The sequence below is a fragment of the Ptychodera flava genome, chromosome 14 (assembly GCF_041260155.1).
Source record: "Ptychodera flava strain L36383 chromosome 14, AS_Pfla_20210202, whole genome shotgun sequence".
Classification (NCBI taxonomy): Eukaryota; Metazoa; Hemichordata; class Enteropneusta; family Ptychoderidae; genus Ptychodera; species Ptychodera flava.
In genome coordinates, this window is record NC_091941.1 from 35,359,382 (window position 1) to 35,381,230 (window position 21,849).

General features: G+C 38.7%; 2 protein-coding genes and 1 long non-coding RNA gene across 4 annotated transcripts; 1 reads left to right on the forward strand and 2 right to left on the reverse strand.

Moving 5' to 3' along the window:
- Nucleotides 1-3,945: 3,945 nt before the first annotated feature.
- Nucleotides 3,946-5,127, reverse strand: LOC139150289 (uncharacterized). Its single transcript, XR_011556216.1, has 2 exons — nucleotides 4,867-5,127; nucleotides 3,946-4,140 (listed from the first exon to the last, which is right to left on the reverse strand). It is a non-coding gene; the product is annotated as an uncharacterized lncRNA (long non-coding RNA).
- An 18-nt stretch (nucleotides 5,128-5,145) lies between these two features.
- Nucleotides 5,146-9,927, forward strand: LOC139150290 (uncharacterized). Its single transcript, XM_070722579.1, has 7 exons — nucleotides 5,146-5,428; nucleotides 5,940-6,117; nucleotides 6,487-7,333; nucleotides 7,692-7,929; nucleotides 8,403-8,499; nucleotides 8,752-9,061; nucleotides 9,673-9,927. The coding sequence occupies exons 3-6, from the start codon at nucleotides 6,774-6,776 to the stop codon at nucleotides 9,021-9,023; spliced, it is 1,167 nt and encodes a 388-aa protein (XP_070578680.1). The 5' UTR covers nucleotides 5,146-5,428; nucleotides 5,940-6,117; nucleotides 6,487-6,773; the 3' UTR covers nucleotides 9,024-9,061; nucleotides 9,673-9,927.
- A 4,803-nt stretch (nucleotides 9,928-14,730) lies between these two features.
- On the reverse strand, nucleotides 14,731-21,714 carry LOC139150291 (ATP-dependent DNA helicase PIF1-like). Of its 2 annotated transcripts, XM_070722581.1 has the most exons (4): nucleotides 21,229-21,714; nucleotides 18,293-19,425; nucleotides 17,445-17,627; nucleotides 14,731-16,490 (listed from the first exon to the last, which is right to left on the reverse strand). In XM_070722581.1, exons 2-4 carry the CDS (start codon nucleotides 18,339-18,341, stop codon nucleotides 16,132-16,134), a joined length of 591 nt encoding a protein of 196 aa, XP_070578682.1. In that variant the 5' UTR covers nucleotides 18,342-19,425; nucleotides 21,229-21,714; the 3' UTR covers nucleotides 14,731-16,131. The 2 variants fall into 2 exon arrangements, with proteins under 2 accessions (XP_070578682.1, XP_070578681.1); XM_070722580.1 differs by lacking the exon at nucleotides 14,731-16,490 and having other exon boundaries at nucleotides 21,229-21,705.
- Nucleotides 21,715-21,849: the final 135 nt, after the last annotated feature.

Genomic DNA, 21,849 nt, shown 5'->3' on the forward strand with positions numbered 1-21,849 from the left:
CACGATTTCAAAGTAGCCAGGAGAAAATTCTAATGGTCTTTTAGTGGAAATATAGGTATTAAACGACAGTGAAACAAACAACATTAGTTATCGTGATCTCGGATCATGTATGATCTGATGATCATGCCAAATTACCATGTCGCCTGTCGGATTATGCCGTGATTCTGAAGTGCGCGTAAATCGGTCAACATATAAAAGCACACACTGTCTTTGGCGATCGAAGTCAACAATGATGTCAAAATCAAAGCACAACTGTCGAAATTACCCAAAATAGGCAACAGAAAACTAAAAGTTATCGCTGTGTCGAAAGGACAGTACATCAACATAAAACGACGCTAGTTTGTTATGACATGGAGGTAGAAGGATAGAGCGTTCCCTCGCTCTCACCCAGCTACTACGGTGAGATTGCCGGTGGGATTGCCTCACTAAGGCAATGGATTCACCGGTACTGGGGAGTACCGAGTACGGAGGCCATCATTCTTCAGTCTATCGAAGGAGCGTTTCGTGCCAAAAAATACATGACAGCAACAAAAGTACCATCACTGTGAACTTCATATTTACAAAAGATCATCAAATAAACCCTAAAAACTATAAAACGTCAAAATTCGCACAAGACCGAGGAACAAGATCACGTCGGTGTGATTTTTCAAAGTGCTTGCAAAACAACTCTAACTTGTTATATGCGCATGCGCATATTAAGGGGAGACCCATTTGATTTCGGGGGGGTGCAGGAAGTGGGTATGGGAACTTTTTTTTTGGTCAGAGAGACAGCATTTTTTTATTTCAACTGTCAGACCTGCATCAATTTTTTTTATCAAATGGAGTAGCAGTGCAATTTTTCAAATTTAAGCCAGTGTTTCACATATCACAGGATGGTTTTATATATTCATTTTACATTCCAACAAATGAAAACAAAATGGAAAGTCTAGTATATATACAACTTTAAATTATAGAACACTTTTTTGGCAAATCAACAATGATCAGTACTATACCTGCTTTTCTTTAAAACAGTCAATTCCTTTTAAGTTCTCAGGGGAGATGTTATCTTTTGTGGTCAGAGAAACAAGGCTCACACATTGTATTTCATTATATTTGTTGTTCTTCAATTTTTCATTGTCAACTTGTAATCTTTCTAACATATTCATATTGAGAAAATAATGTATTGGTTTTGACACTAGTTTATTGACTCCTGTCTTGTGTTTTAAATTTTCACAATTTACAGAAGTCAAATAGTCCATATAGATATTGCCTGTACCATTGAGATATTGCAACAGAAATCCTGAAATATGATTTCTGGGTCAGAAAAGGGAAGGAAAACATATAGTGCACTGAGGTGAAAAGTGGTGAATGCTTATATCATAAGTGCTGGAAAAAAAAACACATAAGAATTGCTTGTGGTAAAAACATTTGCGCTGCCTGTGGCAGCATGCTAGCAAACAATACATAAGAATGAAGTTTCCCAAATTTTGCTCTTTTCAACTGCATTGTGACAGTTCCTTTCTTATTTCTGTCTGTTATGAGTATTTTTTTTCTCAAGCCATTACAGGCTCAATTTTTTTCTTTTAGTTCACCTGGTGACATTTTTTTTCCTCAAAATCCTCCATTCCCCCCCCCCAGAAATCAAGTGGTTCTCCCCTAAGTGAGTCCCTGACCTATACGGGCCAGTGGATTACTTCCTCAGTAGAACTGATATGCCTGCCGGTACCGGTGTTTATCGCCTACGGAGGCCATCATTCTTCAGTCGATCAAAGGCGCCTTTCGTACCAAAAAATACACGACAGCCGCAAAAGTGCATCACTGTCAACTTCATAACTATAGAACATATTGAAATACACAGTGAAACGTTCACAACGTAAAAAATGTGCCCAGACCGAGAAACAAGATGGCGTCCGATTCGATCAGACTCAGATTTTGTCCTAAAGTTGTGCGCATGCGCAGACGGTAGCTTTAACGAAAGCGAGTCAAAATCAAGTAAATATAAAATAACATGGGGCCCGGGGGCACCGACGTCCTTTGGATGACAACGTGTAGAAAATAAGTACAAAGGAGTTGTACAGGGCTGGAAATAATGATGGTCTGCCTATGATGGACAGGTGCATTGAGTTTTAGTAGTCAAAGTGGACAGGTGGAATTGTAAGGCCTCAAGAAGCAAGTTTTTGTTCATAGAAAAAATTTTAAGTGAAGCACTTTAAGAAATTTTGATAACCATGCATGATGTGAATATTGATAGATATAAAAGGTGGTAGAAACACTGTAAGAGACACTGGGGTTACATTAGGTTTGTGATGTGGCAAACAAGAGGGAGTATACTGAAATTAGTTTTCCCGTGTGAATATCAATATTAAATTTCAAAGGAAACGCTGATTTGAGAGGAAATGATTTCTTGCTGGAAAATGGAGAAAATTGTCCCAAAAATTCAAATATGAAAATTTTACCAGAATGTGGAGAGATTCAAAATGCTGTTGGTACATGTACGTATCAATACATTGAGAATAATTAAGAGACCAGATATGAACTGAATTGCCTTGTGTGCACATTTTGTAAAGTACTTCTTGGGGTATTGGCTTTTATGACATTACATTGTTTTTATTCCCGAAATTAATCCAATCTATCTAAATTTGACATTATCCCCACTGTATTACGCAATGAAAAAAAAGAAAAGAAACCATTTGAAAAATTATGATCCAACAATATCTGTCGATGCAAGTGCAAATGGCTGAGCAGGCTCTTGACTGGCAGAGGTCGCGTTTGCATATAAATTCTGCATATTCAACATAAAATTGCCATGTAGAACGAGTTGACCTACTTCACAGTATCTCAATGCGCCCAAAAACGATACAATCATCTGTGCCGCGCCGTGTAGCAGCAAAATGAGTTCGTGACCTTTGAAGTACGCGTTTCAAAAAATAAATACCCATGGGAACCTGCTCACCACGCCACGCAACTCATGTACAGCTGACTATGGTGCACTTGTCAGGCGATGGTCGATGATTCTGGTTATTGCCTATATTGTAAAGTTCAATGCCTAATTTACGGAAACACGAACTCTGTCTAGTGTATTCGAAGCTCTGCGTACAGGTTGTGCACACGGCCTCTACCACGTGCTGTCCTGTGGACGTGTGGTACAAGCCGTTGGCCTACCACCGTACCGCCGGGAAACGCAGACCTCCCTTATAAAACTCACATACTTATTTAAGTTATCCATAAGTCTGTAAATAAGTCTGTATATAAGTTGTTTTTGTGGCAGATACCTACTTGTTTCGTTACAGACTTGTTCCTTTTGTCTATGGCCAAAGTTAGGTCTGTACATACTACTAAGTATGTGTATAGGCCGAAAAATGTAAATTAGCTAGGTAGGCATCGGCCATACAGACTTAAAAATTAGCATAACCACTTAACAATACATACTTAAAGCGCGTAAATATAAGCAGGTAAAATTGGTATGTAAAATTTACATATATTAATTAGCATATATAAGCAGGTAAAATTGGTATGTAAATTTACATATATTAGCATATATACATACTTCTTGACAATAAGTATGTATGTTCTTAAAAATTAGCATACATGATGCCTATATATTCAAGTCTCGATGCATGAAAAAATTGCAAAACCAGGAATTGACAACAGTGATGCAGCCACATCCAACATTTTATGTATGATCATAATTATCATGCTTCTAAACTTGATATACCAGGTCAACAACTGAAAAATGGACAGTGATACCCAAGACAGGGGCAGCTTCCAGCAGAGTTCATGGGACAGTACATAGTAGCCTTCCCAATACTTCCATCCATTACAAATTTACTCGGTTCAGAATCATTTTGTAATGAACTGTAGTGGATAGACTTGCCATGTAAGAAACTAAAACTTAGTCTTACCTCAACATAGGGAACAAGACAGCACAAGAAGCAACAAGACAACACAAGAAGCAGTTCTCTGATGTCAAGTTTGCAAGCTCTTTATTTCATAGTGGAAAGGGAGATTCATGTGAAAAACCCAACAGAACACGTCTTAAAGTCTGCATTTGATAGTTCACATTATCAAAAGTTGTTTTTGATGCCATCCTTATACTTTCCGATCTTGTTCTGAAACTTCACGTTGGTCTGTTCAGCTTCTTGGCCTTTGCCCATAGATACACTGAGAATAAAAATGATAAATAACAGACAAGGATGTCATTACATCATGTGGAGAGTGAAATTGCTTGTACTTCGTCGACTATCCTTAATATAAAAATTCATGGAAAGAGCATTCACGTGCTTAAATTAAATTATAATAATCACGTGCTTAATTAAATTATAATAATTGATATAAAATAATTTACCTTCTGATAAAAACACTCATGACATATCTATAAATTATGTTCGTTGTGATTACCAAATCTTTGCTTTTCAGCCTCATTTTCCCCATTGATTAGTGACACGCCATTCCAAACTACAACTACTGACCGGTGGTGATTGGGGTTCAGCACATCTCAAACAGAAGAAATGTAAATCAAAAAGTATCCCTTTATAATATTAAAACCAGGTCAAAGTTTAAATAATAAAAATATATGAGTATCTGTTGTATATCATCAATCCGGTCAAAATTTTGAATCAATGAGTAAAAATAACAGATAATAGCCTGGCTCTATTCGTTACTACAACTCTCCTTGTAATTAACGCACAGAGATAGACAGTGACAGTGTGGAGTAACACTTCACTGTCTATTGAGGTACACCAACCTCCATCATGGTTTAATTTTTGCCAACACCGTCCGTTCGTTTCGTATACTTGAACAGGGTTCGCCAAGAATGACATCAATATAGCGTGACTAAAGAAGTGAAAACTGCGAAAATTACAGAGACAACTCGTGGAAATTACTTACCGAATTTTTAAACAATCTCTTCGGTCTCTCCTGCCTCCATGCTTCGATCGAACCACAGGGGCTCACAAATGGCTATATAAGTCAATATTACAGCGTTTTTCTTTCTTTTTCAATGTTACAAATAAACTAGCTGAGCCTGAAGAGCACAACACTTGTGTAGCTGTCTTTTGTGTAGCTTGTATTGGCATGTATAGTGCGCCCTCAATAGGGAGTGTGATCATATGTAAATGCGACCTTTAGTTCCGTGACCTCTAGCCATGCCTACTTCCTGTCCTCGCTATGCTTACTGTACTTATTTCCCAAGGGGAGCAGCTCTTCGCTCTTCGCCAGCCAAGACCGTCTGCGCCGCTAAGTACCTGGTTACTTAAAATGCATCATAAATATTCATATATTTATGTGGGCGAGTCTGCATTAATGAGCGTCAAAATGCACCAGGGTTACCGGCGACCTCAAGCATGGAGCAACATGATACGGCTCTGGCGACTATTGTTGTTGGCAAAAACTCAGAGCAAAGAAAGTCCGGTAGAGTATTTACGGAAAGAGTATCAAAGGCGATTAGATGGTAAGTGGCATTTGATGCTTGTACCATGCCATGTTCAGCACTGTTTTACCCATTTAAACATGCAGGAAGTGTCACAATTGAGCGACCGAGCCCGGCTAATTATTTCAGTGTAATTCAAACGGGGGTTCCCATTTCATCAAATGAAAACAAAATTCAATTACTCACTGGGGTCATATTTGAATGGGGATGTGGCGGAACCGAGTACCTGCATTAGCAGTGCATGTCTGTTTCACCAGGAGCATCTGATAACAATTAACAACATTATATGTAAAGGTACCACATCCCTAAAATAGATTTTCAATATCCGGTTAACAATAAATATACTTTAGTTACAGAAGAAAAGAGTATTGTAAAAAAGTGTCCAGTGGATAAAATATCTTTGACTTTAGATGTATGTTTTTAAATGACAGCAGAAAGCAGTGTGAATTTATTATTTGTAACAGTATTGAGGACCCAGTGAGAGAAGTGAAAATATTTCCACTTCAATATTTTTTTATTATTGTCCATATAGGATCTATGAAAACTATGAGTGTGGCAGTGAGCAGTCTCCAACAAAAGAGTTGTATAAATGTTATGTACAACACACTGAAGATCCTGAGAATGTGGTACCTAATTTACCTTGGAAGTTTGCTTCGAAGAATTCTCCCTGGAGTTAGAAATGAAGTATGTCAACAAGGTGGCAAACGCATGTATCCTTTTAAGTTTAAAGTGCACTTAGAAAAATTGTGTACATGAAGTAATTTTGCCTGAATTTGTGACAGACACACTGTACTAATCACCAACAGAGTTTCATCCCTGTAACAATGATGGGAGCTATAGTCATATTGGCAATATGGAAGTTCACAGCTAAAATTTGAGCAGCAATTAAAAAAAGAGAGAGACAAATGTACTATTTTTGTTACGTGTACATGTATTAGCAATGTATTACAAATGTACACATGCATGTTGAGGATACCTAGGCTATAGTCAATAAGTTTCAACTTGTATTAAATTTTCTTGTATATATTCTTCATGTATAAATTTTATAAGTGTTCAACCTTGACTTCTGTAACAATTAGACATTTTTACAAGAACATCACCAGGAGGACAGAAAGGAAGAGTGATGACATAACATGGCAGCATTTACTGCAGTTCAAACCAAAACATGGCTGGGCAAACCACTCACAAGGACCAAAGCAGAATTCATTCTCTTAGACAAAGACCAATGCAATGGTCAAAGGGTGATGAGGCAAATCACTGTAGATGAAGACTGGAGTTGGTCATTGAAATTCTCAATCAACAGATTCGTATTGAGAATTTAAAGCTTCCTTTGTCATGGCCAAGCTGTTTGAATGAAATTGAATTCATGTTTTTGGTAATGGCAAATGTGGATCTCTGCTCGGGCTTCAAAACACTTTCAGCAAAAGAAACAAAAAGCACAGCAGGAGATGTCACAGGAAGACCAGAGCAGTGGCTGACAGTCCAAGGCCATGAGATGAAACACCGGTCAGTTGGTTGCAGCATGATCTTATCCATGGGTGTCAACAATAAAATGTGCAAAGAATGTGCAACTCTTAAACACAACTCTGGTAGGTCTCTCAGTAAACCTACTAAAGAGGTGTCACTGAACTCATTAAAACACAAGAGAGAATCATACATGAACAGAGAGGAACTTGCCAAACTTGATCAGGAAAGGAAAAGCAAAACGAATGCAAAACGAAGAGAGGATACTCTTCGTATGAAGCTACAGTCAGAATTTCAGAAGTTTAGTGTAGAGGATGACCAAGACTTTCGCACAATCTTTGATGCCGTCAGTTCTGATATCACAGATAAGTGGAAAGATCAAGAAGACATGATGATTCTATGGGACAGCCAGAGAAAGGCGCTGCAGTCTAAGGGACCTTCAGGCCGTCGTTGGCATCCAAAGTAAGTTATGATTAAAATGAAAGGTTTAAAACGAACGATATTAGATTACATTGTAGGTGAGAAAATAAAACTAATATGTGTAACAGTATCATAGCCTCATGTGCACAATGTTCAAAATGTTTTCAAATAATATGCAGCAAATTGTTACTAATAAGGAAGCGCTGGAATTCACAGGAGTTATATCCCTATTCATCAAAAACTTTTGATGGGGAAAATGGGCGGCCATGATCAGTGAATAGCAGCAAGTCAATTTGGCCTGTGGCTAGCTATTAAGAATGAGTCCATCATCAGATTGTTCCAGTCCTAGTCAAAATAAGCAGTGCAAGTTTTAATGATTTTTCTCCCTCTACATTTTCAGGGTGATACGAGTATGCTTGTCTACGTGGACACGTAGTCCAAAGGCATACGAGACGCTAAGGAAATCAGGCATGCTTATACTTCCATCTGGAAGGCTCTTGAAAATGTATAAGAACAGTGTATCGCAGAAAGCTGGCTTTAATGATGATGTTCTAGAGTGGATGGTGGCAGAAGCCAAGAAGACATTAGGCCCTGAAGGATATGATGGTGGAATCATTTTTGACGAAATGCAAATTCAAGTGAGTGTAAAAAGTAGTCCCCACATCACCCTCACCATAAACTGTAAATGGTATGTGTGTATGTGTCTCTCCCCCTCCCCCAAATTAAGTGATGGAATGTCACATACAGACCATTTACAACAAATTTTACTGATGGAATTCGACCCTTAAGATACAAGTACTGGTATACCAGCACCAGTCACTTCTATTGCCATGTGAAGAAGGTCAATATCAATTCTTCATCTGAAGGGTAAATTATTTGATTTGAGTGAGGATGGGTTTTGGAGGGGTATCCCCTTCCCACTGCGTAACATTGTGTGTTGTGTGGGTCAAAATATTGGCTTCTTCTAAGACAAATGTTAAGTTAAATTTTTTAAAAATTCGAAACTGCCTATTGTAAAAATATTTCCACCCAAAACCGTGTTTGGTGATGTGAAACAAAACTTAGGTATCCCTACAGTCTACAATAGATATCTTTCTGTTTGTTTGCTCAGGAAGATTTGCAGCTCCAGCATGAAGGTGATGAAACCAAACTTATTGGCCTTGTTGATCTTGGTGATGAGAGTGATCATATGAAAACAGTTATAGCAGGTACAGTACACTATTACCTTGTTCTTATAAGTATATTACCAAGTAAACTCCAGTACAGTAATAGAAAAGTGCATATTTTCCAGAGATGTTCAATCCAAGTCTCTTTTAACATGGTAAATTATACCAAGGGACTTTGACAGACAGACAGACAGAGTGATTGGTTTTGATAGGTTTCACTGTCAGGAGTATTGCAGGAGACTGTGAAATATTGTTTTTCATCCTCTAACTTATAACTCATTCTGTTTCTCTTAGGAATTGACAAAGCCCAAATTGCAAGCCATGTGCTGCAAATGGTGTTTCTCGTAATTCAGGATTTCGATTTCCATTTGCACATTTCCCAACTCATGAGGTGGATGCACCATCACTCTACATTGTATTCTGGCAAGCTGTCAAGTGGCTCAAAAGAGGTGGTTTCCATGCTTTATATGCTTGCTGTGATGGTGGACAAGCTAACAGAAGCTTCATCCGCATGCACTTCAAAGAGAAAGATCCCATCAAAGAACAATTCACAACAAGAAATCTAGTTACCAGAGAACCATTTGTTTTCTTTATGGATCCCTGGGTAAGTTCCTTTGGTGGAATATTAATTCTAATCAGTGTTGATTTATGAATTTATAAGAATGCACTTGCAAGTGCTAGAGATTCTGTGTTTAATGTATTTATCATTATTTTAAGTGGTCACATGATGTCGTTTGTTTAACCCTTTCACCCCCAGTTTCCTGTATACAGGTCCAACTTTACCACAGAAAACGATGGATTTGGGAAAAACCATAGCGGTGAAAGGGTTAACATGTCAATTTCCTTTCTTATCCTCTTTTATCTTCACAACTTTTTGAAAATTTACTATCCCATTATATCCTTGATGGCTAATTTTTGTGATCATATTTAAAAAGTAGCTATGTACATACAGATAAAATAATAATTGACATACACATATTGATAGTTACAATCAGTCACTCTTTACTATAACTGACACTTGAGTGTATATAAGTTACATTTACAGTAAAGTGAAATGATAGAAAAGACCACTATTACTAGCTGAAAAATATTGTATATTTCATCTGTATATAAGTCAACATGCTATTGTTTGATATTATATCAGCAGTTACATAATTCCATTGTTCATAGAGTTGGCTTGAATACTAAATCCTTTTTATTTTGTCTGTACTTTAGCATAACTTCAAGAAACTGCGCAATGGTATAGAGAAGAGTTCGGTCAGTGATAGAAGCACTCGCTATCTGAAACTTGGTGACGGTCACATCTTATGGTCCACATGGAAGGCAGCATACCATTTTGACCAGAACACACACTCACTGCCCATTCACCAACGCCTGAAACCAGAACATCTGGATTTAACACCAGCACTGAGAATGAGAAATCATCTAGCAACTGACTTACTTGATAAGACTATGCTATACCTAATGACGGTAAGGAATTTTCTTACAAAGAGTGATTCTTAGTGGATTATGTGGCATCATAACAGGGCAGAGGAGGAAAGGTGACATATTGAGAAGGTTTTAATCTATGCATGATAGAACTTAGACAATTGAACTTGTCTTGTATTATTTCTATTGTCTTAAAAAATACACTTGGTATGGTCATGATATGATTCCTCTGTTTTGCTCAATAAACCAGCACCACCTATCTCAGTAGTAGTTAAAAGCAATACTGTTAACTACTGATGCTCTAAACAGCTTAGTACTCTAGGACTTAGTTGGAGAGTTGTGATACAGGATTACATCTTAAACAGGGCTCGAAATTAGCGGTAGTCCCGCGTCCACAGACTACCAACTTTTCTCTGGGGCTACCAAAATCCATGAAATGGTAGTCCACACGGACTACCAAAGCCTGAGACCTGAAATTCAGTCAGTACTTGGCATGCCATGCCCGGTCTGTCACTTTGGGGTGAGCTATTAAAATGCAGTCAAACCCAGCTGGACACAGAAAGAAGGTCGTGTTTTTGTCATGACGACTATCAAAATGGCATTCAACTCTGAGAGTAAAACGGGTATTAAAGATGTTCAATATTATATATTATATCACACCAGTATATTGATGGTGCAAATACAGCGATCTGATTGGTCGAGACGCGAAAAGAACCGTGGTATATTGGCGATATACCACGGCTGGCATACGCACTAGCTCTCGGCTTGAGGTAAAGTCCTTTTATGACGTTCCATGCCAGAATTTCAATATACTGTCAAGATATAATAGCAATAAATCACACCCAGCGACGGTATACCACTCGATTTTGACCATTTCACTTCATATATGCACTCGCTAACGCTAGTGCATAAATGTCGTGAACTGGTCAAAATCTCGTGGTATACCATCGCTGGGTGTGCTTTATTGCTTAAATATTGCACAAACTTAATTGGGACTATGTGCCCTAGGGTATGTGACCATTTGCCCGACATAAGGAGGGCAAATGGTCTCCTACCCCGAGCTTACATAGTCCCTATTTTGGGCTATGATATTTTTATTACATGCCTCTCTTGCATAATTTCCATTCAAAAATTTTTTGGTCACATACATATGACAATTATATGCTTTAAATTGTTTCTAATTTATCATTTTAATCATCGAACGGCACATTGATATATTATATCACTGTTATGCGGTTTGTCGAATTTTTTCGCATAATTTTGTGAAAACAGTATTTCCTATGTAAAACATGTAATTTTATTCTTTTTTAAATCCCGAAGTTGTCATGCTGAAAATAGTTCCGGTTCACTTTAAGTCAAATAATAAGTATGCGGCCCGCAACGTCACCGTCGAGTTAACATCGAATCCTATGGAGCGCGCAACTTTCGATATTAAATGAAGCATGTAATAATCACATCATATGACTAGAAAATTCACTTCATGGGCAGAATTAAGAAAAATAGCCAAATATGCATGGGCTACTAGTCATTGCCACTGGGCTACCAACTTCAGAAAATGGTAGCCCAAGTGGACTACCAGGGAGAAAAGTTAATTTCGAGCCCTGCTTAAACCACACTTTTGATGATTTCTCATAGCAGGCGTGACCTTTCTCACCCCTACAAGGCGTGAGTTTTGTCTAATCTGACTGGATGACTGAGTCTGTTAAGGGCTCACTTAATTGGTAGGCATTTGCTATGTGGGTGATTGTCATATTTGGCCTAGTTGTTCCCATTTGCACATGTTTGTCACATATAGAAATTTAAGGTAAGTTGTCTGAAAACAAAGTCTATCAACAATTTGTAATAGTGATTTATCAAATTTTACATGAAATATTGACAACAATTTTCTTCCCATTCAGGCATATCAACATCATATATCAATCAGTGGTGCTTCAGCCGGCCACCTGGAAAACGTCAAAGCAGCAGCAGAATTTCTGACTCATACCAGCACAATGGTTGAAACTTTCAGTGACCCGAGACGATTTGTATCAGTGACAGATGAGAGACTCATGGCCAATGACAGATGTCTTGAGTGGTTATTGCAATGGGAAAGGAATGTCAAAGAAAGTAACCCCCAGCTCAACAGTGCAGCAGTGAACAGAATGCTCCTCTCAGACAAAACCAGGTTTGACTTGTGTTCAATGCTTGTGGGATTCAAACAAATCGTAAAGATATCCCTCGACAGACATGTCCGGGCCTCTGTCAGTGCTCTGAGAACAAACAGCAACTTGGTGGAAAACATCTTCTGTCAGCAACGTGGGATGAATGGCCAGAATGACAACCCAAGATATACACAATACGGACCAGCCATAAATGCAATATGCCTAGGACAGATTACTGTTACTTCGAAAAATAACACTGGCTATATTGATCAATTACCGTTTTTCAAACCAGGAAGACTCTGTCCAAAATAAAAAGACTTCAGTTGCTGATAGGGCAAGCAATGAAATAAACACAAAATAGAAGGTAGCGCCAGAAGATGTGGAGCTACATAAAATGATACTACCCATCAACGATAAAACCATAATTGAGGATTTTGAAAAGTCCTAATTATTAACCATGAGAATGGGTTTTACATTCGTACCATCAATGGTTCAATTAATATTTGGTTTTAACTGGAATTATCTTTGGGTACTGGAAGCCCCATTGTACAGAACTATTTATTTATCTGATCAACTGTGTACTCATATGTTCCCTTCAGTGTTTGTTAACCAGCTTACTGTCGTCCCTCAGTAAGCATGACATTGTTTTGCTTTGAATGCACGTCATGAAAAAATGCTACAAAATTCTGTACACAGGGACTTTAATTTTTAAGCAATTCAGAGTAAGATTTTGTAAATTGAATGAATTTCATTGACTGGTGAAAAACCTCAGTTGCTTTAGCTGTGAATTTTAAAGCACAGAAAAAGTCGGGCCAAAGTAAGTAAATTCTCTGTTTTTGTCTTGACAGTAGCTGGCAGAATATCACATATTGCACAACATGGATGTAAAATGAAGTTTCTACTTCGTTCATGAATAGGCACTCACATTACATGGAAATACTGAAGTAAATTTAAAACGTGCAAGTGTCTTATTTGCTTGAACTGCTTATCTGCATTGGATGCAAAAGAAAGAATTTAATTTCTCTAGCCAAAATATATGGACTCTGTAAATATCTCACCCCATCAAATATATTGAAATCAAAAGCAAAATGGCTGAAATTATCAATCAACAAGGGTAGGCATAATAGCAAGAATATAACACTTTCAAGTTAATTCAAAGTATAAAATTGTTGAGAAAAAGCCCTGCGGGAACAAAGTACACTTCATTTACAACCCTGGTTGTTTAGTTAAAGCGTGGTCGCTTTTCAAGTGGCCCCAGACCATCCAGATACTGCTGTAGTGCCGCAGTGTTTAATATGCACTGACTTTCTTTTATTCTATTCACAAGCTTGCTATTCATGGTGCTCTTAGTGTGACTTCGGACATAGGTCAAATTGTACAGAAGAAAGAACAGCTTCAACTCTTGTTTTGTGTATATTCTTTCTTCAAAGAATTTTGGATTTGCTGTTACTCTAGACTGCAGCAATGTATGTGAAAACATTTTGTTATCACTACTGTCTGAGATGAACTGTTCAACACCTATTTTGTTCGATTTGGTCAGTGAAGATTGTTCTCTTTGCATTACTCTCTTTCGGTGGGCAGTTGTCTTCTGTACTTTCAAATCTCGGCGATGGTCGCGCAGGAACTGACCAGTCCCCATATTGAAGTAACGCTTGACCACATCAGAGAACAGGGCATAAGCACAAGACTCAGCTTCTGATGTCAGTGTTGCATCATGGGATGTATGTACATCTTTAGCTAGCATCTCCTCAGGGATCTCCAATGCCTTAATAAACTCTGCTTGCATACTCTTGTCATTAAGGACACTTGTGACTGTGTTGTTTATGAGGTTTTCTTTATGCCTATCTAAGTTACTTTGTGTTAAGCATACATTCCTCATGTCCTCTACACGTAGAAAGAACATAAAGGCCTTGTCTGTGATATGAGTGAGCCCATTTCTCCTGTTTTGTTTGTGCTGCGTGAATGAGAGTGTCTCTGGGTAAGCTGTATTGGTGGCGATTGCTGCTGCTGGAACCGTCATGCTATCAAGCAGCACTTTCTTTGTGTATGCTCTTCTAAGATTTCTTCTCACCTCAGCATCAGTCGAGCCTATGTTTCCTTTCAGATACCTTCTGTTTTTCTCTCGTTCCTTTGCTACCGTCCATCCACCCACAAATCTCACTTTACCTTTACCTTAATTTGTCATGTTTTCTGAACTGTTCCTGTGGTCTGTTGAGTTGGTCCTTCCTGCTGACATCTTAAGCCTGACTGCTGTGGCAAGTTTCTCTACAAGTTGATTTCTCAAGCTTATGCAGATGTCTGCTAAGCATTCATAATGGGTATCGGTTAAGGTCAGTGTTCCACACAGTTGCTTAAACTCACATTCAAGGTTTTCATTGGTTGTCACATACTCATGAAAATCACTGAGATATGAGACAAATGTTTTCTTGTTGGCTTTTTCCACTGATTCTGACTCGCTGTTTCCTTTTATGAGATGGTAAATTCTCGACCACTGGAGGGAGAGAAACGCTCTACTGTGATGCTTATCTGCATTCTGCAAGCTTTGCAAGAGACAATTTAGGTTGTGTGGGGATGATCCAGGTATACTGGCAAAAGACGAATGGTCTTCAAGAGTGTTGAAGAATTCCTCCACTGAAAAATCCTGCGGTAAGCCCCCCAAAAAAAAAAGCTGTTCAACGGGCGGGATGACTTCAAAGTTGGGTAGGTAGGGCGGATTTTTTTTTTTTTTTTTTTTGGTTTTTTTTTTTTTGGTTTTTCTTGAACAGAACATATAATATAAACACTTTTTGTGTGTTTCATGCTTTTTCTTAGTCACATAACATATACTGGCTATGTTGTTTAGTACGTTCATGATTTTTTCAATTTTTGTTGACATGGGTTGGTTGTCTCAGAACAGCTTCTTTGCCTTCACTTCTACAGTTCAATCTACAGGTGCCGCCAACTTGTAAATTTCATGAATTTCTCAACATCATCACAAAACCTGTTTTGAAGGCTGATATACTGATTTTTCTTATTTTTGACCCTGACCTAAAACTCGGAGGGGAAAGTGAAGGCTGTTCGTAAGTGCCCTCCCACTGGTATACACTGAAAATGTCCCACTGAATTTTGATGCCCACTGCCCTCCTGTATCTACAGTCTGCCCGCTCCCCACTCCCCACAACAATTCAAGCTCCCTGCTGCCCTCTCCCTACTACTGAAATTCCCCATTGCCAACTAGATGCCCACTATGCAACCCAGATCAACACAAAACCATGCAAGCAGTTAGCAGTATACCTTGGAACATTGTTAAGCACGCCGCTTTCCCCTCCCTCTACGTATTTTCCGGTGCCCACTGTCAAAAATTTTCTCCCCGCCCGCTGAAAGTAATGAAATTTCTTCCCCGCCTACAGTAAATATCGATATTTTCTCCCCGCCCGCTGATTAGTTTTGAAATCTGCCCGCCCGCTGAAAAACTTTGCACGAACACCTTTTTGCACGAACAGCTTCGTTGGTTGCACCTGAATCTAACGGAGCTAATTTCTGTGTTGGTGTCACCAGCCATATGAGCACGGTGCATTCCAACCAAAACTCGCGACTCAGAAACTGACGGGTCAGCCCCGGGGATGTCCGGGGTGACGTCGTCGAGCGAGGGAGCGAAATTAGACCATTCCTCCTGTGTCCAAGTCAAACAAATGTCACAAGGTTGACTCCTTGTGCATTCTCGACAACGGAAACACAAATCATGTCTGTCCTGCAGTGAGAACTGCTGCTTACAATCACACATTCGATAGGAGAAAGCCATGACGGAAATCGGAACGAGTGATGACTCAAAGAACAATAAAGAATTTTCAAGGAACACTGAAATACGAACACTAGAAAACATAAACTGTACAACCACTCGGACGTGAAATAAACGCCAGTGAAACAATACAGTACAGAGTGTCTATGCTATACGGAACACGTGGCGTAATAGTTTATTTTCCACGGCGTATTAACCCTGCCCTTCACCTTGACCAAATGTTTGTGATGCGCTTCCACCTTTACTCTTCAAATCATAGCCTGTATCAATCTCACTCAAGTCAGTGTCATCGAAAATGTGAAGATCATTCATCTTACAGACAGATGTTCACTGAATAACATCTCCGCGTTTCTTCAGATTCATAAAGATTTCGGGAAAAAAAAAGAAAAATGTGGAGTGGTCCAAATATGGGTCGGTCGGGCCCGTTGAACAGATAATTTTTTTTTTCTCGCCTAAACTTGAAAGTTCACTGTCATCCTTGAGTAACTCTGCAGCTGCTTGTAGGTCTGTAGTTTCTCCATGATCATCATTACAGTGACTGGTGTGATTCGGAAGTTCATTGAAAACTTGTGTCACAAGGACATTGTCTTCGTCACATTCACTATCACTGTCACCAAGAGAATTGGACGCACTGGGAAGGAGTTCATCCACTTGTTGAACTGGCTGTTGCTCACCTGCGCAATCTACTGCAATGGAAGACAAATTCGAGCTTATTATTTTGTAACTTAAAAGTAATAAAAACAATTTTATTGCACAGCAATACAAAATGAATGAACATGGCTCAAAATCATTTTTCACGTCCCATCTGACTATTTTGGACATTTCATGTTCATTGGTATCAATCTCATTGATTTTTGAACAAAGACTGCCTTGTATTCAATATGTGCCCTGTACCTGCGACATACCAACACAGAAACAGTTTGTAAATGCCTGTCATTATCCATAGTGCATCAATATATCTTGTTTTACATATCAGTATATATATTTCAATATAAATGTTCATATAGGCATGTAAGAGGTAGTAGCCGCCAAGATCACTGTGACCTGCTTACTTTCTCAAAATTTTCAGCACTGTATCGGGTAGTGCCTAATTTAAAGGGACATGAGCTGTAACTTTTGGCCATTTTTTTCAGTTTTCTGGTTCTATGTATCTCAACTACAGTTTTATATTCAATTTCCTCTAGCATGATGAAATACCCAATATTTACTTGTCAACACAACCTATATGTTCGCAATGGCCATTGTTATTGTTGACAAATGAATTATATTCCGGACTGTACACACATAGGCTCTGTTCAAAAGTTGAAAACTTGGTATTACATCATGCTTCACACCAGAAACTGTAGTTGACACACAGTACCAAAATATCAGAAAAATACTCAAAAGTTACAGCTCATGGAGCTTTAAGTACTATTCCATGAAAATGAATTGTTTTGAAACCTTCCATGTACTTCACAAGTTCATTGTGTAGGGCTGACACACAATCATTGCTGAAATGTAGTAAATTGACACAATTTCCAGACATAATGTTCGCTCGAGGGAATGCTGATGATGGCACTTAAGGAATAAAACAAAACACTCATACTCATGCCTGGTATAACAGTCAGCAAAAGATGTATATGTTCATATAAAGTACACACCTTGTTCCTGGTTTATCTTTCTACAGCATTGTAGAGAAGAATCAGCTGGTTCATTGCTTTCAGTGGCATCCGTCATGAATCTAATCACCTCAGCATTTGGTTTAATGAGGTATTCTGGTTTAAACCCAACCACTCTAAGGCCTTCTGTTGACTTCAGTCTGGAAAGAGCAGTGTACAGTTGACCTGTGAATAAATACAACAGATATTAGATTAACCAGAGATTTTGTACCAACTATCCCGATAACTTTAGGTCAGGTTTAATCACAGAAGTTTGAGAATTCCCATTTGAGTAATGGCTACTGTATGGCCATGTATTAAAGGGACAGTTACTGTAACTTTTGAGGATTTTTTTATTTTGTACATTGTATGTCAACTACAGTTTCTTGTTGTACTCTTTAAAGCATGTTGAAACACAGTATTCAGGTTGTCAACTCAGTGTGTATATATTATTGTTGACAACTTAATTTAGTCAAGATTAAAATTCACTTGTCAACAATAAATACAGTCAATACATGTACAGGCTGTGATGACAAGCTGAATTGTGGGTGTTTCAGTATACTTTAGGGAATATAACAAGAAACTGCCATTGACATGCAAAACAACATGAAAAATCCTCAAAAGATACAGCTAGTGTCCCTTTAATGCAAGATAAATCAGAATAATGGCTACTTTGCAATCAAAATTTTTTTTTGCATATATGTTATATTGCAAACCAAGGCTTGTCTTGCTGAAGCATTACAATATAACCAGCAAATACAATGAAGTCATCCCCCCACCCGATGACTAGTGATAGCTCTGTCATTAGTGTAAAACTACAAAACTGCAAATTTTAAGTAAAGTAATTTTACCTGGGCTAAAAATCCCACGACAGTGAACTTCAGCTGCCTTGAGTGTCATCCCTTGAGACTTATGCACTGTAAAGGCCAACTTAATTTCAGGGGCACTTGTCTCCGCGATGCCAGTACCTTATTCGTATTATCAGGGCTTGGCACTGTCCATAATCGAGGTGATATAACTTCTTCAGTGCCGACTTGAGGAAAATGAACAACTGGGTACCCACTGTCACTAAATCCAGTGACAGTCCCTGTCATCCCATTTTTCAGGCTATCAGTTAAGTTATATAGCAGCATGACGGGTGCATTGACTTTGAGGTACAAGTGTTCTTGCACAACAAGACTTTCATTCAACAACTTCTTACTACCCGAATCTTCAGCTTTGTAGTGTTTCATATGTGTATGTCCATCAAGGTGGTGGAGTTTATCCATGTTATAATAATCGACATCCAGGTTCTGAGCATAAATTCGTGGGATATACTGGAGTCCATGATCAGCTGGGTTAAGGGGTGTGGTAAGTTGAGATAACTGTTCAACTGTCCCGCCAGACAAGTCCCCCCAGGCAACACAATGTAGTGTATCTACAAATGCTTGATCTCTTTGACGAAAGACTTCATCCAAGACTACTGTATGAGGAAACACGGTATTCCATAGTGGTGATGTGAAGCAAAAGTCCCCATTGTCATAGTGACTGGGTACTGGAGGTAACTGGAGGAAATCACCACACCCAATCACTTGAAGACCTCCAAAAGGACTGGCATTGTTTCTCATCTTCTGGCCAACAAAATTGAGCAGCTCAAATGTCCTTCTGCTTAGCATAGACATCTCGTCGATAATTAAAGTGTCAGTTTCTCGCCATCTTGCCACCACACTTGACTGCTCAGAAATATGCTCTAGAATAGCCTCTGGGTTTCCCCTTGCGTCTCTTATACCTGCAAAACTGTGTATTGTTTTACTGTTCTCATAAAGAGATGACGAAATTCCTGTTGTTGATGTGACAGCCGTTTTCTGAGTTAACAGGGAACTTAACTTCTTAACCAATGTTGTTTTGCCTGTTCCGGCAGCACCCGTAAAGAAAACATTGTGGCCACCAATAGCCAGAGATGCCACTTTGTCCTGCGCTGAGATTTCCATTGCGGACACCAAAGCTTCAGTGAGGAAAAAATAGAATAATTTTAGTTTGAACAAAGACACTTTGAGTAATGTTCATCATGACTGAATACATATACAGTATGCACTAGCATTACAAGACAATGTAACTAATAATGTGTTACAACAAAATCTTAATTATTACAGCATACTCATACACACGAGGTGTTGTCAGTACAGGAGCTGTTTTTAATGAATTGCAGCTAAAATTATGGCAGTGGTCAACAACAATCAATACTACCAGTATGCAGCTCCACTATTAGACAGGTGACAGACATCAGTGTTTGAAATAGCACCTGTTCGGCAGTCAGAGACTGGTTGTTTCCCCACAGGACTGGTGAAACTCAAAAGTAACCAGCCTGGTGGATGGATTGAAATGAGCGGATCAGGGTCACTAGTTTTGGTTTGGTTCAGTCACAGATTTAACAGGCCAATTGATAGAACACAATATAGAATACAATAAAGATGTACAGTATATATTGTAAAATTGACAGTTAGTTTACATTTGATTGGATGGAAAGATGACTTCCCCATTCGAATTTCTTTTCCTCTAAGTGTTTATTACTGTATATAGTTGTATTTTATTATGTTGAATTGCAGGGTACATGTACTACATTTAATATCAGGACAGGCAAGTTTTTACCAGGACAGGCAGCTTTATAAATTTACCAGTCCTTGTGACTAGTTACTTATTTCTATGAATTTCAAACACTGAAGACATTATAAATTAAACACATTTATGTTCATTTCTAATTAAATGATATTTGCGAGATGCCCTATCACATGATCACATGATCACACATCATATTTGTGATTAAATCCTTGAAAAGCAAGCCCACCGGTGTAAAACTAAAATCACACATTTGACGTGTATTTTTATAACAGTATAGATTTCAATACATTATCAGACTAAATAGGAATATATTAGGTATAAACTAGGCTATGAATATACCCGTGAACACACAATATTAGAACATTTGCCATTAATCTCTATTGAAAAGCATTGGAAATAAAATTCACCTATTATAGGTATATTGTTGATGTCTAGTGCACTGAGGTAAAATGTTTTTTATTTACCCCCATACTCAGCGCAAATAACTAATTAAACACTAATACTTTTGCCTGTGATATTTGGAAGAATATTTGTGACAGAAATGTAAGAAGTGGATGCAAGCTTCTGCAAGGTATTGTTGCATACATATGAACTTTGACCTTTACAGACAGCCGGCACAATACTATTTTTTTTTTTCTGTCGGGTAATTTTTTAGGATTTCAAAAAAATTGGACAATGTTGAGAGTGGTGTTTCAAAGTTTTACCTGGTATGGGAGAGAGAGGGGGAGTACTTAGAAAAGCGACATCATGAAAAGTGGATGGCCCGGTCAGATCTTCACCCAACCATACCAGCACCAACCCATTTGTGAACTCAACACTCTATGTATAAAACTATAAAAGTTACTAGTACTTTTATTTAGTATGCAGCTTAATCTGAACAACATATATATGCATTATTGGATAAGAGGTTGAATGGGCCACAGTGTGTGGAAGGACTGTAACTGGGTAACCGTTCAGTTCATTATGTACCATGGAGGTAGTAGCAGACTACCTCCATGCATATACTATGCATGCATACACAACGGGCAACACGACTCAATCAAATCCCGTGCACTTTTCCTAGTGTTTGACCGTTGCTGCCGTTTTAAACAGAGTTTGAGAAGTACTGGTGTTAGGTGATAACGCAATCTCGACTGGCTTTTTAGCCTCCCGGCGATAAAATGGGAACAAAATAGGCATACAAACTTACCTGTTGCTGTACCACTGAGGTGATCTGCCGGCTGTGTCACGTACGGGCCATGTGCAATACATCGTGTTTGTAAATATGTTTATTTCCTGTTTATTTCTTGCATAAAGCACGCCCCACCACTCTTGAACGAGCCGTCACTCACCAGATTACGTCCTCATTATAAAGTATAATCAAGTTGCCCGCACATGTACTTCACGGCACACATGGGTCGCTTCGGACATGGTGCTGACAGCGTCCAATTTTCTTCACATTCTACATTCACGAAGGTTCATTTTTAGACTTGAGTGACATTGTCAGATCGGTGTGCCAAAACAATGGCCGTGTCCGTCAAAAAAAATTACCAAGATTTCATGTTTTCGGAGATTCACCATAACAATCATACTGCGGATATGGCCGATCTGCCTCCCTTGGGAAATTAGTACAGTAAACACACCGACGTCAGTAAACACAGCGACGTCTGTACGCATGGCCGGCCATATGGAGAGGGAAGTAGGCATGGCTAGAGGTCACGGAACTAAAGGTCGCATTTACATATGATCACACTCCCTATTGAGGGCGCACTATACATGCCAATACAAGCTACACAAAAGACAGCTACACAAGTGTTGTGCTCGCTTCAGC

Coding starts and splice junctions, on each gene's coding strand:
- LOC139150290 (XM_070722579.1), top strand. CDS start 6,774: ATGTTTTTGGTAATGGCAAATGTGGATCTCTGCTCGGGCTTCAAAACA. Junction 7,334..7,691: donor GGCCGTCGTTGGCATCCAAA/GTAAGTTATGAT, acceptor CTACATTTTCAG/GGTGATACGAGTATGCTTGT. Junction 8,500..8,751: donor TATGAAAACAGTTATAGCAG/GTACAGTACACT, acceptor TGTTTCTCTTAG/GAATTGACAAAGCCCAAATT.
- LOC139150291 (XM_070722580.1), bottom strand. CDS start 19,411: ATGGAAATCTCAGCGCAGGACAAAGTGGCATCTCTGGCTATTGGTGGC.